At 39.3% G+C, this 18536-nt stretch overlaps 1 protein-coding gene across 8 annotated transcripts in view; it reads left to right on the top strand.

Annotated features, from left to right (window-relative positions):
* The window catches only part of DLGAP2 (DLG associated protein 2), a 478034-nt gene that overhangs the window by 69955 nt on the left and 389543 nt on the right, over positions 1-18536 (top strand). For all 8 annotated transcript variants that reach the window (XM_069851571.1, XM_069851585.1, XM_069851567.1 and 5 more), the window contains one exon: positions 14325-14379. In XM_069851571.1, the coding sequence (XP_069707672.1) occupies positions 14325-14379 (55 nt within the window). Of the gene's footprint in view, positions 1-14324; positions 14380-18536 lie in introns of those variants that run through there.

Genomic DNA, 18536 nt, shown 5'->3' with positions numbered 1-18536 from the left:
CTGAGAGTAATTAATACTGTTCTCTTATACACTTCCGCTAGTTAAGCATCACAACTTTACTATCTACGCATGACCTCTGCTCTGCTCTTGTGAGATCCCACCTGGATATTGTGCCCAGTTTTGGAATCCTCAACATAACAAGGAGATGGAGCTGTTGGAACAGGTCCAGAGGAGGCTACAAGGATGATCCGAGGGCTGGAGCACCTTCCATATGAGGACAGACTGAGAGAGTTGTTCTGCCTGGAGAAGAGAAGGGTCCAAGGAGACCTTATAGTGACCTTCCAGTACCTTAAAGGGCTCCAGGAAAGCCGGGGAGGGACTGTTTACAAAGGCTTGGAGTGATAGGATGAGGGGGAATGGCTTTTAATTGGAAAGGGGAAGATTTAGATTGGACATTAGGAATTCTTCACAATGAGGGTGGTGAGGCCCTGGCTTAGGTTTCCCAGGGAAGCTGTGGCTGCCCCATCCCTGGAGGTGTTCAAGGCCAGGTTGGATGGGCTTTGGGCAGCCTGATCCAGTGGGAGGTGTCCCTGCCCATGGCAGGGAGGTTGGAATTAGATGATCTTTAAGATCCCTTCCAACACAAACCACTCTATCATTCTATGATTCTGTGATTCTGTAATTCTGTGACTCTATGATTTCTTATGAATTTTACTCTGCGCTGACATTATTGTGCAAATAGCTTAAACAAAGACTTTTTATGTTTTTTCACCCCTGATGCCAGTAGTTAAATCTGCAACCACATTCAGACTTTTCAGTTTTCCAAGTTTTTAAATGTCTTATTTCCAGCAAGGAATGCCTGGTGTCTCTTTCCCATTTTCACTTTTTTATATTTGTTGTTAGGAAGGATGACAAATGCACAATACATGTTAGTGAGGAATCCAGCACTGTAAAGTGGACCAGCACGCCTGCTTTTTTCTTTATGACCAAGATGGACCGTGTTATATCCATGAATTTTAATAGGCTACAGCATTAATTAAGTTTTGGGTTTTTTTGTAATGTGAGAGAGGTCTCAAACATATTTTAATCAGTAACACAATTTAGAAAAAAATATGTGTTGTCTTGTATGACCATACAAATAATTTCACTATTCCTCCTGGTCTCATTATCTTAGATGTGAAAAAATATGGACAGCAAATAGCAAGTCATGTTTGGAAGACAGGAGACATTTGCTTACATGCCACAAAAATCAGTATGGTATTTAAAGGAGAATACTTTCCTGAAGCTGCACCAAAGGGAAATACCCATAGGTATTGAAGTACTAGTTTATTTTATTTAACACCTTTTTTTTCTTCACATTTGCATTGATATACATTTCTACATTATATCACGTAGCAATGTTTCAGTTCTAGCTCATAGATCACAATATCTCCCGTTGGTTTTGAAATGAGAAAGTTCAACAAAATGAATTGCGATTACTGCCATGAGATAGAATAAAATAATCACAGGAAAATGAAAAAGGATTTTAAAACTGCCGGATTCTAGGGTGATATTTTGAAACATCCGAAGTCTCCTAGCATTTGATTGCATACTGTTTTTTTGGCTATCTGTATTGATTGCAACAAACACTCAACTTTTCATAACATTTGCTCTAAGCACTTCAAATAGCAAATTAGCTGCAGTTACCTCCTGGCTTTTTATGTGTTTGAATAATAAAAACTGATCTAAGGCAGTCTGAAATGCAGTGGGACATTGCGGTAGTTGCACAGAATATTTATGTAATTAGACAGGCTGCTTTCCTACACTTTGGAATCGTGGATGGTATCAAAGCAATATTTTTGGTAGTTTTCATAATAAATTTTTGAGCAGGCTAAGCAATCTGAATAATGGGTGTCAGAGACCCTTAGTCTTATATCAAGAGAGTGCAATGGAGACAGGCTTAAGCAACATTATTGCTAATTCTAGATTCTGGTTTGAAGAGGCAGGAGTTCAGTCCTTGGAGAAACCAAATTGCTGGCGTTTACTGGTGATGAGGTAACATTAGTGCTGATGTGTCTGAAGACGAGATGACCCATGAGAATAATTAACGTGCTTAAACAGGAACTTCTGTCAGTGAAAATGGCTTGTGTACTAGTCAGGGGCTCATTCTTAAATATTTTCAGCAGACAAGGCTTGTCAAGCAGACTGATTATACAGTTCAACATTGTGTGACTTAACCTTTTGTTCTCAGGAGGTGGCATTTCCTTGAAAGCAACATGAAATGAAGAATCAAAACCAAACAAGCTAAAACCAACCTATTTTCCAGCTGGATAGCAAACACAGGAAGAAAAATTCCCTCTTAAACTATATTTTAGGTTGTAGGTAAGAATATACACACATAAAGGCTCTTTCATTCCAGGTATACATTAATAAAAACAAAATAGTGGTCCCCTACCCTTCCACCAGTTCTTGTTCTTATTTCTCTGATGGCAAATGAAGGCTCCGCGAACATCACGGGGGAACAGTAAAATATTTGTCCACTTCAGAAAACTAATTAACCTTGTGCAGCCCCATGGCCCCTTGCAAGCCTTGTAAAATCCACAAAACATACAAAGCTCAAGAAAAGGATAATTGTTTCTTTTTAGTGGAGGACTTAGCATGGTGTGCTGGGATGTAGCTGGTCCATATAGTCCTATTAATTTTAAGTAAGGTGTCTACTCTTGGTCTTCCTTGATCTTGGGAGGGTGCTGTAACCCTCTCTATACTCTAACATTGGGCACATTTTGTTGTGCTCTGTGAAAGTAAACTGTGCATTGTACAAAGTACTTTAATTAGTGTTAGAAAAGAAGCAGGAGCTTGCTTTTTTTTTCTTTCTGGCAAGTCCTCTGACTGCTAAATTATAGAGCTCTCCATGATCTGAATAACATTTTGATAATTGCGCAAATTCAAGAAAGTCATCGGGGAAGATGAATGTTATCTCACACTAACTGATCTTGGTAGCCTTTTAAAAGATAAGAGTCTAGCATCTCTAACTGGCAGATGTTTGACTTGCAGGTCAAGCTCCAACCTTGTAGATAAGGTGAGCCTCTGTTGCCTGTTTCTCAAGAGGTGAGACAGCGCTGTAATCTCCAGTGCTCAGTTTAAGGCTAATCCCAAAATCATATTGGGTCTCTGATGATTGCTGGCTTTGTAGCACCACTGAGGATTTCCCAGGCTCCCCCTGGCTGCTTGCACAGGACTGGAGGAGCATCAACTGCAGAGGAATAGACACCTTTGAGTGTGCTTTGTGTCTTTCACCTTTATAGGCATCAAAAACACCCTTTCTGCGTACATATCTTTGGGTCATCTAGTAATAGGTAGACCCTGAAATGATTAAGATTAAAATAATCTATGGTAGATGCATAGTTTTGACAGTGTGGAGTTATTAGCTCACAGATTAAAAATGTCACTCTTCCCATTTTCTATTCTCAGAAATGGACTGCACAAATTATGCAGTCTCCTTTTTCAAAAATCCCCCCCAGAATTCAAAAAAATGATAAGCAGCTTACTGAGACCTCTTCGTGTTTCATCCCACCTTCAGCAAGATCTCCCCAAATGACTGGGGCTGGCAATAAGCTATCCCGTTGTTCGATACCAAATGAAACTTGGGTAATAAAGACAGATTTCTGTTTTAAAGAGAACGTTATTATTTCCATAAGAATGCCTGCTCGTTGGGGAAGGAGGTGTGGGTAGTCGCTTTCTGTTCTGAAATCTGTAACCCTCTGTGCTATCAAACATTGCCAAGGGCATGAACAAGGCACAGGCATCCTTCTCTGTTTGTTCTCTTAGCATGAAAGATTTGTGTAACCTAAATCTATGAAGTAAGTATTCCTAAAAATAACCCTTCCTTCTCTGTTCTTCTGCCACCACTTGCTGTTGTCCATCAGGAGTGGAATGTCCCAGTTCTGTGTATGCATGAATTGTTAAGCGTGCTGCTACTTCAGTTTGTGTGTCGGACCAAAGGGGACGTGACTTACCTGAAACAACAAAGCAGTCTTTGGAAAAACTGTCCCAGGTTGCCCAGGGAAGCTGTGGCTGCCCCATCCCTGGAGGTGTTCAAGGCCAGGTTGGATGGGGCTTTCAGCAGCCTGATCCAGTGGGAGATGTCCCTGCCCACGGCAGGGGGGTTGGAACTGGATGGGCTTTGGAGTTGCTTGCAACCCAAACTATTCTGTGATTCTATGATTCTGGTCCTAATATAGCGAGGACTTCAGCTTCCCCCTAAAAATGATTGTTCTAAAAGCAACCATATGGTATAATTAGACAACTAATAAATTATAAAGCATTACGTGACTTCCTTCCTAGTTCAAGTCATGATTCACCACTTCTGATACATGAGTTTTTCTCTGATTCGTAGTGAGAAAAGCCTGTGATATCAGGACCATAAATGCAGTTTAACAGTTAGGACATTTCTTCTTCTGTGCGTGTTAACTTTTATACTTAAAACATCCTCTCTCACCTTACTCATAATTTTTGAACTGAAATTCTTCGTATTTCCATGACTCCTACACAGTAGAATACAGCAGGCCGTTGGGAGGGTTTTGTTGCCAAGTCCTAGTACAAACCCATAAACTTTAATTTTTAATGAAGATTAGTTTCTTTCTAACAAAGATGCAAGGAAGGACTATTACTCTATTTCATATGTTTAATGGATCTGTTTCTGCAATGCAAATGCAGGTATCAAAATATTTAAGATCCCTGTGCTCCACACGTAAATCTGAAATACGATTTAAGTATACTCAGAGCAGCAAGGAGAAATAGCACTTGGGATTCCCTGGCATTTACCTTGTATACGTTATTATTATCTGAATAATATATGCTTTTGAATCACACAGTTTACTGATGTTGTGCATTGAAAAACCTCCTCATGACAAGCCACAATAAAAACCTATTCCACAGCATTCTCCCAGACTAAAACTTGGGGAACCGAGTGATGACTGACTTTGTTCAGCGGTGTGCGGGTGAGATGGAAGCAAGGAGATATCTCATCTCTCCTCCAACAAAACCTTTGAGGGGTCAAGTACTGCCTGGTGAGGCACCAGTGGCATGTTGCAGGTTGGTGCCACCAGGTCCAGCCTTCTCCCTGGTGGCCAGGCACCTTCCACTCCTCCAGCACTACATTGGGTGTGTTCACTGGAGCCTGTTTTGGAGTCAGGAGGATGATTTTCCTCCATGTAGGTCTGCTGAATCCCCTTCTGCTTGGCAGGGATTCATCCAGGAGTCCTGTGGAAAGAGCAGCTTGGCATGTAGGATCCAAGTTGACCCATGAGGTGGATTATGACTTCTGCTCAGGAGAAATAACTGAGGAGAAGAGAAATCTCTGTGACAGGGATGGTGGGAGTGGTATCTGCAGTGCATGTGTGCGTGCTGACAGTCTATCCACTGACTCTGGTGAGTGATGGGTGCAAGGAGGTAGCCAGGATCTATCTGCTAGAAGGCTTAAAGTTCCTCTAGTTTAAAAACTTTCATTATAATTTGCTGTAGGTTTGCTCTATATGCACTTTTATCTGCACAAACCATGCTGCCGTTGTGCTGTGGACCCTCATAAAAAGAATACCAGGGCATCCTTTTCCCTAGCAAGACTGCTTTCTCACTTTTATCTGTACCACTGTAGTACCGTCATCTCCAACTAGGAGACCTCGCAGCCCAGGCATTGCAAAGTACATACGTATTTGTGTCTAAATAGTATAGATTAATGCAGGGGAAAAAAGGGACTATAATTATCATGTTTCATATTTTAGAGAATAAAAATGAAGATGTTTGTTCTGCTCCCATACATATAGCAAGCCCTGGAATTTATTTGCTCAAAACATAATCAGATGCGTAAAGATAAATAAATCATAACAACTCAGTCAAATTTTTCTTTTTTTCGTGAGCAATTTCTTGCACCAAATCTCTCTCTCCAGCTTACTCTTGAATTAATTTAAGGATTGTAGCCCTGGGGTGACTTCTTTGTTACTTCTGGGGGAAGAGCTGTCTTTTGCTGACTCCTATAGTTGCTATGCTTCTGTGAGGCTTTTCAGGTTTGCAGGTGGATGCAAATGTGCTCATTATTCAAACTTAAGAGTCATTGGTAGAAATAGAAACTACATATGTCTGTTATAAATATATTTGAGGGAGGGTGGAGTGAACGCTGTGTTTTCATGTTATATTTTAGTGTGATATTTGACTGTATTAGTACAGTAAATCTAATATATTAAAATTGTGTATGTCAGAGCAAGGACTCACGGTCATCACCTTTGGATCCCTTGGATTCCTTCCACCCAGCCCTATAGACTTGGTATATCCAGGTAGCTTAAGTGATCTCTTCCTTGATCCTCACAGATGCACAGCTCGAGGGTGTAGCCAGGGGCTGGATGAACCTCCGGAATTGCTGTAGGATGTGCAGGAGCTGTGCTACAGACATGCAGCAAACTCATGGGCTAGTCAGCAGATAGATGTCTCTGTCCCCACAGAAGGGAATATCCAACCACTATTAGAATCATAGAATCATAGAATCACTAGGTTGGAAAGGACTCACTGGATCATCGAGTCCAACCATTCCTATCAATCACTAAACCATGTCCCTCAACACCTCGTCCACCCGTATAGAATCAATATATTACCCCTTACTTCCTTTCTTGTGACCTGTGAATCAGATTCAGGCACCTTCCAGCCCCTGGAGATCACTAGCTGCTGTGTTCCACCACTGTGGGGGTCTTTATTAACCTGGCCCTTCAAGGGCTGTCTCCTTCAGTCCAAGACTTGTCTTGGGCTCTTGCCCAAGAGTCTCTGTGGAGAATTATGACCAACCTTTGAAGTATTATTGGTCTCCTACGGTTTTTCTGACCCATGATCCACAAGAGAGAGAGGATATCTTACATCTAGGCCCTGCCATTAGGTAGGAGATATTACTGCTGCTTATGGAGGTAACAGGCAGAAGAAATTTTTGTGATTTCTGTTTTACACTAAAATATGTTTCTCAGGTCCAATTACAAGAGCAAGTGTTTATCCAGTTGTTTTATGGGTAGTGCACTGACTGTACTTCTGATGAGTTGGTTAGGAATATTTCATCTGAAGGAAAGCTGAAAATACAATTGCTTTTGTCCTGAAGTTTATCCTCCCATTCATTTGCTTTTGCAAGAAGAAATTACAGCATCAACTTAAAAGTCTCAGTCTCTTCCTCTCAGCAATGTTACACTGGGCAAGGCAACGTCATCCGCTCTCAGATTCGTAGAATCATAGAATCATAGAATAACCAGGTTGGAAGAGACCCACCGGATCATCGAGTCCAACCATTCCTATCAAACACTAAACCATGCCCCTTAGCACCTCGTCCAGTCATCTCTCAGATTCAGAGAACTTTGACATTGCGTGTTGCAGGTTTTTGAAAGCCTATTTTTGGGCAGTGGTACAATGGTGCAATTATTTGAACAACAAACTGATGTGCTTCCAACAGACTTGCGTTTGTCATGCTGTGTTCCTTCTGAGGCATCTTAAATAATTTGTGGATTCTCTCCTAAGTCCAGCAGATTGCAGTAATTGGACCTGGAGGTCACAACTATATGGATCACTTTGGTTCTGTCAGTAAGGAGTGTTCTCTTCTGAAAAGTGAAAGATATAAAGAAGTTTTTGTTGTTGCAGATGCATTGTTCTCAAAGAGTGTAAATACCTATGAGGAAGTTAGAAAGAAATAGGTTTTGTGCCTATTGCAAACATGACCGCTTACTTTCCTGTGCTATTAAATAGGGAAAAGATTGTCTTCAGGTATTATTTCAGATCACTTCGGAGCTAAATATTCTGTTAACTTTCAGAGTACATAATTATTTTTCCCCACAGGCTTGCCTAGTTACTCTATTTAGTCTGCATATTATATTCCTATGGAAGCTGTGGGGAGGAATTACTCTTTAGATGAACTTTTAAAGGATGTATGTACATAATTACTTCTTAGTCCTAGGACAATTAAAATTAGTTCCTGTTAATGCAGACTCATACTGCCATAAATCTGAAATGTCACACAATAATAATGATGTTTTCTTTCCTAGGCCATCAAAAAAATGATCAAAACTGGTCTTCAGTTTAGATTGGCATAGTGACTTGGATAAAAGGAATAATGAAGTCAAAGATGGTGAATGGAGCTGAGCTGTCTAGGCTCCTTTCCCTTGTTTAGTTTTGCTTCAGATATACAAAATAGATTATGTAGTCAGTGAGTTCCTCATTACTTAAATGTCTGCCACTTAGAGCCACAAACTCTGGTAAAGAAATGTTGCTTCTGTTGTTGGTGTCAATAATTCCTTTAATCATGGAAAAAGCTCTAGAAAATTTCCATTTTTTTGAGATGCAATACAATCTGAAAGGACACATATTAGTATGGGTGTTGTAATGTTTTCAGAATATTTCTGAGATTTATGTTCCTTAGCCCAACATTTCCTTTTATTCAAAAAGAAAAGGAGACAATATACGGATTTAAATGTGGTTTGATATGATAGGATAAGTACATTGATACAATATCAAAGTATTTGATGTATGGTAAATACGATTTATCTTGTTTCGGTGTAGCTTGTCCTTTCAACAAGATCTTGATGTTTTATTTACGCTCTTGATATCTAATTGGGAATGGTGGACTAAGGTAGAGGATGATAAAAGAAGAAAATACTTCTGCTAAAACCCCCACAAAGCAGGCGAATCATTAGCAAGTTCTGTTTTGACATTAAATTAGCATGAGGGTTCACCGGTGTGCATGTCAAATTGGATGTTGGACAACAGCGATCTAGTAAAATCTTGAAGAAGCATAATTGGACAAGTCTGGGCCATTTCATCAGAATATAACAAAATAAACTGTCAGGACAGGCCTCTTTCTCAAACCACCGTGAGTGGGATACGTTTTGGCACAAGCTGCCTTTGCGGCGGGGTGCAGCTCATCAGGAGCTACAGTGAAAGGTTGTCTCCTTGGGAGGGCGGGGGAACTGACAGCTAGCAGGGAATGAATGAAAGGTCTTGCAAAATCTCTACTATTTTCAGCAGTACCGAATGCACACAACAAAATAAATTCTTAATATTTTCTGCTTGCACTGGCTTTGTCATTATAAGCAGGGTCTGCATTGCATTGGCAGGGAACACACGCCGGTTTGGGTTAAGCCCTAGGAGGGCAGGTGCCTCTGGTTCTGCCGCTCTCTTCCTCCAGATCCAGATATTTCAAGGACTAATTTTATGAATAACTTGGAACTGTTGCTGATGCTGGTGTGGGTTGTATCAAAAACAGCTTCAAGTGAGACGCAGAAGAGACCCACTGGTAACCTTAGCTTGCTTTTGAGTTCTTACAGGATCTGAAATGATAACAGATATTTTGTTGATACACTCTCTTGATGCCCCTTGAAAAGCATAGCCAGATATAATTATGCTTGTGAGAATGGAATGGAGTTCATATTTAGCCACTTGTAGGTTGAACCAACTGCATATTGTTAGGAAGCTGAAGGCAATAGCTTGATGTAGCTTTTCAGCACCTGGTTACGTGAGCCTGTCTGCTCTGAAAGAAGAAATGTGGCAATGCTATAGTGATAAACCTTTGATTTATGATGGTTTGTATCACCCAACAGCTTTCAAATGGGAAACCTTGCCTACTTTTCATGCTCTGTCTGAAGGCAGATGCTTTTACAGACCTGTTAGATAGCTGGCTGCTGTGAACAGCCAAATCCTGAGTGTTTCCTTTCTGCTGAAGAGTCAGAGAGTTGGTTTCAGAGTGGTAGGACCTTCTCCTTTTAACAGTGTCACTGGGACAGAGGTCAAATCCTCAGGAATGAAGATCAAAACAGAAGGAAACAATAATAAAAAGGAAACTCATAACACAGTCTGCCCCTGTAATGACAGGAGGCAGCAAAAGGTATTCAGAGCAGTGCAAGTGCAGGATTTCCAGTGGTTTTAAGATGTAGTTGTTACAAACATTATCTCAAAGCATCTCTGTCGTAACTGACAAAATCTTGCCTCAAATGAAAGCCCTGAGACAAATAGAAGGAAAAGTAAGTGATAGAATGACTACGGTCCTTACAGTGCACGCAATTAGAGTTCCTTCCACAAGATCTGTGTAGATCGTAGGAAAGCAGCAATGCTTAGCATGGAGCAGTGAATGATAGGAAGGTCCAGGAGGTGCCTACCTCTTCAAAAGAAGTGACGCAACACGTCATAGACAAGATAAGGACTCCCTCATTGGATCACACTGAAATATCTAACCTCGTTTCTCTTCAGTACTGTATTGATTCCACAGAAGATAAAAGTCACGCTTGATGGGTTGGCTCTGCCCAAGGACCATTTCTTTGTAACCGTTTGATCATAAGTAAAGCTCAAATTCCAGAATATTTTTTCATAAAAGTTTTATAGATCAATTGGTGTTTGTCTACCACGTGTTTGACACATTTTCTTCTGCATATGGCCATCTTCTTGCAATCAAAATGTTTCACATGCTAATTGTAATAGTTCTATGGGCGTGGGAGGTTAGGAGGATAGGAAGCAATCTCAGAGGCAGTCCTTGAAAATGATTGAACACAAGCACAAGGGCTGCAAAAATGATCTGTGTGGATGGCAGAGCCAAAAGGGTATGTTCTGACTTTCCAGTCTTTAGGATCACTTGATTTCTAGGATGTAAAAAGCAAAGACAAATATCACATCTCAGCTTGGAACCCAAAATTCAGGTTGAAATTCCTTCCTTCCGACAAGTTACAGGCAACAGCATAAACACTTGTTAACTTCTAGGTTGACTCAACCTATAGAGCACTAGGACTCCTGGTTTGGGTGTTCTGTAAATTTGGACCTATGAAACATTCATTTTCAGTTGAATTACTGAAAGGGAAAGCAGAACCCAGCTCACTTTTCTATGGCCATCTTAGTCCAGTTGTAAATAGAGTAGAAAGCAGAGCGTCTTTATCATTGGGTATCATAGAGAGGCCTGATCATCTTTGTTTGCAGAATCTTTTAAGTGAGTAGGTATTCCTTTCACAGAGGCATTTTTTCCATACTAGAATTATTTTGCTTTGTAAGTTTTCTTGTTTTTTAACTTGTGTTATAGGTCAGTGCCTCCAAACTTGAAATTATTTTTTAGGAATTAATTCTAGTTCTTTTTAAATCGCTCTAAAAACCACTCAGAGGACCCCGATGTTTTATTATCATGAAATGAAGGAAGGTTTCCAAGCAAGCATATAAAAATATGAGCTGTACTAAATTGTGAACAGCTATGTAACTACCCTGTGCAGCTCTGAGAATTTTCCAGATGCCTATAGTATGTGTAGCTACAACTAAATGTTTGAAAACTAATTATGTCAGCTCTATATTTATGTATCTCTAAGCACAGCAAGCTGTAGTGCAAATAAACGTAAGTAGGCTCTGATCAATGCCCACCAAACATAAATTAGTTTTTTTCACAGAATTTGAGGAAGCTTTTGGCTTAGCAACATGAGCAAAGACTGCATATAAGTGACCTCCTAACTTTGTATTTTGGGCCAGAGCTCATTCGGCTACTGCTAGGGAGGCACCTTGATGTTAAGGACATACCACCTGCTGTATTATTTATTCTGTTTCTGCATCTGTGCGCCCAGTTTTAATTTAGTATTGCAATGCCTTAGCTCCCAGCTGAGAGCTTATAAAACAACTGAAGCTTAAATCATCAGTTTAATAGAATTGAAACCTGTTGCTCTTCTGCTGAGGAAAAAGAAGAATGTTCTAAAATAATATTCTGTTCTCTCTGGGTTTTGTTACCCCTGCGTGTGAATCCTTCCATTTGTTCGCTTGTTTTGATTTCTACAGCAGAATTCACTCCAGGTCTGATTTGGGTGAAGAATCTCACTCAAATGTATAGGTAAAGTTTCAAACTACAGAATAAAAAAAAAAAGAAATCAAAGAAATCTATGGATTGTCTATAAAATTAAAAAAAAAAAAGCCTCAAGACATAAGGAATAGCCCAGGGATTACAGCGTGCAAAATGAATGAAAGGTAAGCAGCAGGGGAAAGAAGATCCAAATACAGGGAAAGGTGAGAGTTTTGCTGAGGAATTCTCCTGTTATTTTCCCTAGGGAGGAGAGAAATGGAGTGGGACAAAGTGGGAGGAGAGCAGTGTGAACAGGCTCTTGGATACCATGGAGATGGGTGCAGTGTAAAAATCTGTATACTGTAGATAAGTAAGTGGGAGGTTGATATCAAACTCCTACCAGCCAGAAACTAGCTTTGCGCAGGGTAAACATGTTAAAGGGCTGGGGAGAAGGAAGCATTGTTTTAGCCTCTGCCATGCTGTTTGCCTACTTAAGAGAGCGAAAGGAAGGGGCAAATGAATGTTTTTCCAGCTTGTGCTTTTCACTATGACTATTTTGTTGTCTATATCCAGTCTACCAGGAAGGAAAAATTATGTACTAGAGCTATTTTTTTTTCCTCATTGAAATAGTCTTGCTATTCCAGACTTGCTTTTTCTGTCCCTTCTTTTAATTTCAATCTTAATTTGATTAACTGGGTGCTCCTAATAAATTCATAATGCTTCTCCACAGTTTGCACATGTGGGGAGAAAATGTGACAGATTCACTAGGAACTAAATGTTACTTTATGTCTGACTAAGACAGTATTTTTTTTTAACTTCGGTCTTTGTGCTACACTGCTTTGAAAGACTGTCTCTGTTCATTTTAGGATTTCTTTGTTCTGTGCTTCTAATTTTTATGCTTTTGATGTGTATAAGTCTGTGCTGCTATTTATATCCATGGCCATAAGGAAAATGCTACAGCTTGTATGTATGATGTTGTACACCTAAGAATTATTGGGGTTTTTTTATTTTAAAATTTTAAAAACATGGTAGAATGGCAAGTGTGGTTTTAAAAAGATTGTTATTTGTGCTGTTGATTCTTTTTAAAATATGAGTCGCATGCTGCCTGTGCATCACGGTAATGCAAGATGATACTTTGGTTCCAGAACTATTTTGTTCCCTCAAATTGTCCTCCCTGAAGCAAACAGGCTAGTTTTGAGACTACTTTGTCCCTTCCAATCCGAACTACTCTATGATTCTATGATTCTATTTGCAACAAAGCATTTGGGGGTTCTGCTGAGATGCATCTCTGGGAATTTGACTTGATTGCCCTGTGCCTGACATCTGCCACTTAAACCCAGTTCGTTTCCCCTTTTATCCATAAGTTTAGCTTCAAAATTATACCAGAGTATGTGATTTTTCTGTTATTTTTGTTTGTTTGTTTGTTTTTCTTAAGATGTTGCACTTAAATGCTTTGCCTTCAGTAGAGATAGAGGAGTTGAGAAGGGAACTTTTCTTGTCCACATAGTGATGCTGCGGAGGCAGAAGGTGTCTGACTCTTAGTGGTCTCATCCCTAGCTACTTATCCTGGTTAAACAGCAACAGCAGTCGTTGTGAGAAAAAAAAATGCCTCTAAAGTATCTTTCTTCTTGAACTTCAAGAAACTTAATGCAAGCCATGGTGCTAATTGGGGTCTTCTTAGAGTTGTTGGACAACCAGCATTTCCATATGGTGGTTATGCTGGTCTCCTCTCTGTAGAAACTGGTTTCTTATAAAACTTTTCAGATTTTAAAGGGTGCACTTTGACCCTCAAAGGAAAATTTAGAGAGGCCATCTCAGAGCATGATTTTTAATTGGCTTTTGATTGGAAACAGCAAAGGAAAAGATGTAACTTTAAAGTATGGCTTTACAGATGCTGGTAGCATTGTAGAGGATGTAAATTAGGGATTAAAGTAAGGTCGTGGGTTCTTCAAGTGGAGGTCTTTGCTGGTAGGAGCACTAAAGCTGGTTGCACCGAAACAGGTGACTTCAATGTTTAAATTTGTGAAGAAGGGCGAGCTTCTGCCTATAATAAAGGGCCAGTGATGGTGTGAGGCTTCTCAGCATGGTGGATGTGGTGAATCACAAGCTTGGGATCATTTCTTCCCCCATCTTTTCAGTTTCCTTCTCAAGGTTCTGGGGTTTTGTGTTGCCTGCTGGAACTGGGTGGTGGAACTGTACTTTGGAATTTGGTCCTGAGTGATTTATGAAAAGCTAGACCTCATAGCCCCAAGGCCATATGCCAAATCAGGAACAGCAGCGTCATTGACTGTTAACATGCTGTCTTTCTAAGTGGAGCATGCTTAATTACGTTCTTCTGTTCCTTTACTCATCTTTTTGATATTGTAGTCTATGGGAAAGGGTGAATCTAGCTTTAGAGCAGGTATTAAGCAGCTAATCTTGTACGATTCTTCTCTGTGTTCAGAGGTTCACATTTGCATTGCATGACAGCCAATTTGGGTGCAGCATGAAAGCACAAATCTTGATCCAATGTGCACTTCAGCAATCATTGGCTCTTCTTCATATGATATTAAAATAGATATGTATATAAACGTCTCTTTCTTTGTTGCAACAGGTCCTGCCTGGCATACTGCAGAAGCATTGCTGTATTTTACCTGACAGAAACACAGGTAAACTTTTTTCTTCACGAGTTAACATTGTAATATGATTTGGAGAAATGCAAACACAAATTGGATAATACAGAGAAGTCACCTTTGCTACTTAGCGTCATTGAAGTTCTCTTCTAGGTAGTGACATCTTGGATGTTTTGTTTAAATTACCTGCTTTCATGTGAAGATTTTGTGTATTCTTTTCTTTTCTTCTATTCTTAACTTTCTGGAGCTATTGCTGTCATAGAGGCTTCTATCAGGTCTTGCCTATCAAGGTATTTGTATGAACTTCTGAAGCATCTCTATTGTTAATTATATAGTTACAATTTTGGCAAGAAAAGGGGTTTAATACTGGAGTCTGCAGTCTGATTCTGTTGATTTGTAAAGGTGCTAAACAGTAAGACTTATGCGTAGCTCTGACTGCAGATAGATGTCTGCTTTATGCTTATTTTTTGAAGACTGGAGGAGTAGACAGAAGGAGTATCATGAATGATGCTTTGCTATTGCTCAGGAAGAGATTTTAAGTAATACATTTGTGACCAGAACAAATCTATTGATGAGCACAATAACATGGATGTGAAGAAAAGGATGATTTCATTTTACATTCTTTTCTTACAGGAAAAAAAAATTCCTTTCAAAATACATTTAAAAATCTTTTTTATAATTTTATGAATAGGGTGAGAGTGACTGCATATGCAATTGTGAGTTTGATTTAACAAACTAATTTCAGAAAAGTAGAAGGAAAAATATAGCTTATTTTTGATCTGATTAATAGAACATATGTGAATGCTTGCAGCTTATTCCCCCTCCCCCAGTAGCTACAATTAAAATAAACTGATTTGTTCTTTGGTTTGCTATTACTTACATTTCAGGCACAGTTTGCACTGAGTGTAATTGCATAGAGAACTTGACAACTGTGTTGAACTGTAGTGTGACTTGTGGTTACCTGTGAATGCTCAAATGAAAGTTAAAACCTCATTTCCATTTTCATCTGTGAGTACGGGAATATAGTTAATGACACATCTCTTCTAGCAAGAATCTGAAAGTTTATAATTAGTGAACAGATTGCAGATAGACTTTAGTCTTTATAATTATTTCTGGTTTTCCTGAAAACTGGACTAAGGCGATACCATATAATGACTACAGCCCAGTCTTTGTGATCCTGTGCTGATTATCTTTTTAAAAATATTATTTGTAATACTAGAATTCAATCCAGATTCCTTTGATGACTAAACTGTTCTTGACTAGTACAGAAGTGTTTCAAGTAGATATAAAAGCTGGTGTTACCTGAAATGATGACTTAGAGCTGGTCAGTAAGATTCTGACTTTTTATCTAAAGAGGCTGAAATAGGCCTTTATAATCAATATTAAGAAAACCATTTATCTGAAATACCAGTCACCATCAAAAGGTCTTTCATTTGGACATAAGAGAAAGGAGGATCCTGCTACTGTAAAATTTGGGTTTGAAAATTTTGAATTAAGCTCTTTGAAAAGGCATCCTATCTAGTTCTGGTACATAACAACTGAAGCACACTTAGGTATGAAAATAACTATGAAAATAAACAAATTCTATTGTTTCTGTGTGACTGCTGCTGTAAGAAGTTTTATGCCAACCTATTATATATTTGGGAGTTGCCGGCAGATGCAAAGTGAATGATATCTATATTCCATTTCCCCCATTTCCTTCATTTCTGGTGTTGAAATACTTGGCAGATTGGAGAAGAAAAAAGAATATTTGAATTTGATTTGAATCTATGAGAGATAGGTGAATGATTTTTCTTGTTTGGTTGTGTCTGAATCAACTAGTCCAAACTAAGAAGAAGACACTGATTAAACCTCTGTAAACACGGAACACGCTATTTGCATTCAAATGTGTACATCGTATATAATCTTGTCCAGGTCCATCCTCATTAAGTGAGCCCAGAGAAATGGCCAGATTATGAGCTTTAGGTCTATGTCTGTGTTCAGCTGCTGACATGTGGAGGAAATTAGTAATGTGCAGACTTAGGTGCTGTTCCTAATAAAATGGAGAGAGGGAGAAAAAGAGTTGGACTGGGAGGGAGGGATGGGAGGAAAAAGAGAGGAAGAAACAAAGTGAGATCTCCAAAACCCTTAGGGAAGAACACAGATACTGTAGAGACTAGGGATGAGTGAAAGGGAGAGATGCAGCAGTAGCTTCCCAGCTTGTTTATATCCGTTCAGCATATATATCTGTTCATGAGTGGCTGGCTTGGGAGTCTTGGGCTGCTTCTTCAAGAGTGCCCCTGTAACAGCCTCTTTTTTTGCTCTTAGCACAGGAACTGCTCCCCAGATAAAGAAACAACTCCTTGGGAATGATGGAGCCAGTGCTGCCAGGCTGACCTTTCATCTGGCTGCTCTTCAGACCAAGCCTAACCTCACTTCTCAGGGAATATATGCAATTAGCCTTAAAAGTAGTATGGCCCTGGATTGCCCATACCCTAGAAAATGACATGTCCCACTGTCCCTTCCTACACTGTGTAAGAGTTTGAAATGGCAATGCTTATTCTGTTAGTAGTAATATTCTCTGTTTCTAAACTGGAGAGGAGAGCTATGCATGTAAAGAAAGGTACACAGGAGAGCTGATCACCTTCCCCTTGTGTCACTGTGTTAGTACTTCTACTATGAAATTTTGTTTTCAATGCTTATAACTCGGCTATAAAAATATTTCTGCAGAGCCTTTCAAAAGGGAGGATAAAAAAATGTAATTCAAAGCCATTCCACAGCAATGCAGTTTGGAAGAAGACATGTATTTATCAAGATTAGATGTTTCAAAGGTTAAACAACAATTCATTTTTCAAACAAGTGAGAAATATACAAAATCTTAGTCTCTAAATAAAACACTGAATGCTGGATGTTGGTTGCTTGCATTAAGCTTTTCTATTAGGCATTGATGTTTCATTTCTTAAGCATTAATTTATCTATGGCTTTCCATTAATCATAAATATTTTGATTACTAAATTAAAAGTATATATGATACACTGGCATAATATATGTTCTTTATCACGTTAGCTGAAATTCAGCACTTGTATTTGTCACATACCCTGGGCCTCAGGAAACAAAAGTTCCCAGCCAGACACCTTTATTCTTCACTTCCTTCTTCTATGCCACAAGCACAATGTAAGAGCTTTATTGATGTCTCATCTCAGTTTCTTTCCATCTCCTATAACTTAACCATCCAGCAACAACTGGGATACATTAGCAATTATAAAGTTAATTGGAAGAAAAGCAGTTACATGCTCTGTACAGGTGTTACTAAAAAGATCATAAGGGAAAATGGTTTGAGGATATTAATGACCTGGCTGGGAGAACCCTGATTTTTTTCTTGAATCATAACCCTCTCTTTCTCCAGCTGCAGCTGGCAGAAATAACCCACCCCCTTTGAGGGACATCCACCACCTTCTGTGTATGCTTGCAGCCAGCTCTAATTCCCTTTATAAATATTTCCCAGCAATGATCCATCCCCTGCCAGCGGGAACTCTTCAGCCAAGTCAGAAGTCCCTCCTCGTTGCTGCATGGTCACTTCCATAAACCTTAGACAGATGCTAAAGATCTTCTTCCCTCCATCCTTCCCTCTTTAGCACGGATCTTAATTATGATAACGATTTAGAGTGCTGTTCACACAGTATAAGCAGCTCATTCAGTTTTTGCCCTGGAAATGAAGATAGCCCCAAAATGCAACATCTTTTGCCATTCCTAAAAAAAAAAAACAAACCCAAAATGAGGGGTAAGAATGCAGCTTTGATACAGAGAAGTCAGTTCTCCTTGATGTGAGTTGCTTTTTATTTAAATTTATGTATTTCTTTAAATTTATTTTTATTTCCAGCCTTTCGTGAAATAGAGTTCTTGAGGCAGTGCGTGTGGGTTGTTTAGCTATGGATACTTTCATACGAATAAAAGGAGGAAACGCATCCGAAAGCTTATGCCTTTGTCTATGCTATGTTTAAGCAATTTTAGATCAGATAAGTGAATTATTTGGAGCTTGATTTTTTTTTTATACCAGAGCTGTCTGTGTCATGATCTCACATAGTAAATGATCCTCAAGGTGAACGGATATATACTCGGTGCAGTAAAACAAGGTGCAATTATCAATGGGACTCACTGCAGAAGGTGTTTTCTGTAATTTTTACCATTGCTGCAGCTGTTAAATGGACTTTCTG

Source organism: Phaenicophaeus curvirostris, chromosome 2 (genome assembly GCF_032191515.1).
Source record: "Phaenicophaeus curvirostris isolate KB17595 chromosome 2, BPBGC_Pcur_1.0, whole genome shotgun sequence".
Lineage (NCBI taxonomy): Eukaryota > Metazoa > Chordata > Aves > Cuculiformes > Cuculidae > Phaenicophaeus > Phaenicophaeus curvirostris.
This window is presented reverse-complemented; position numbering and strand designations above follow the sequence as displayed.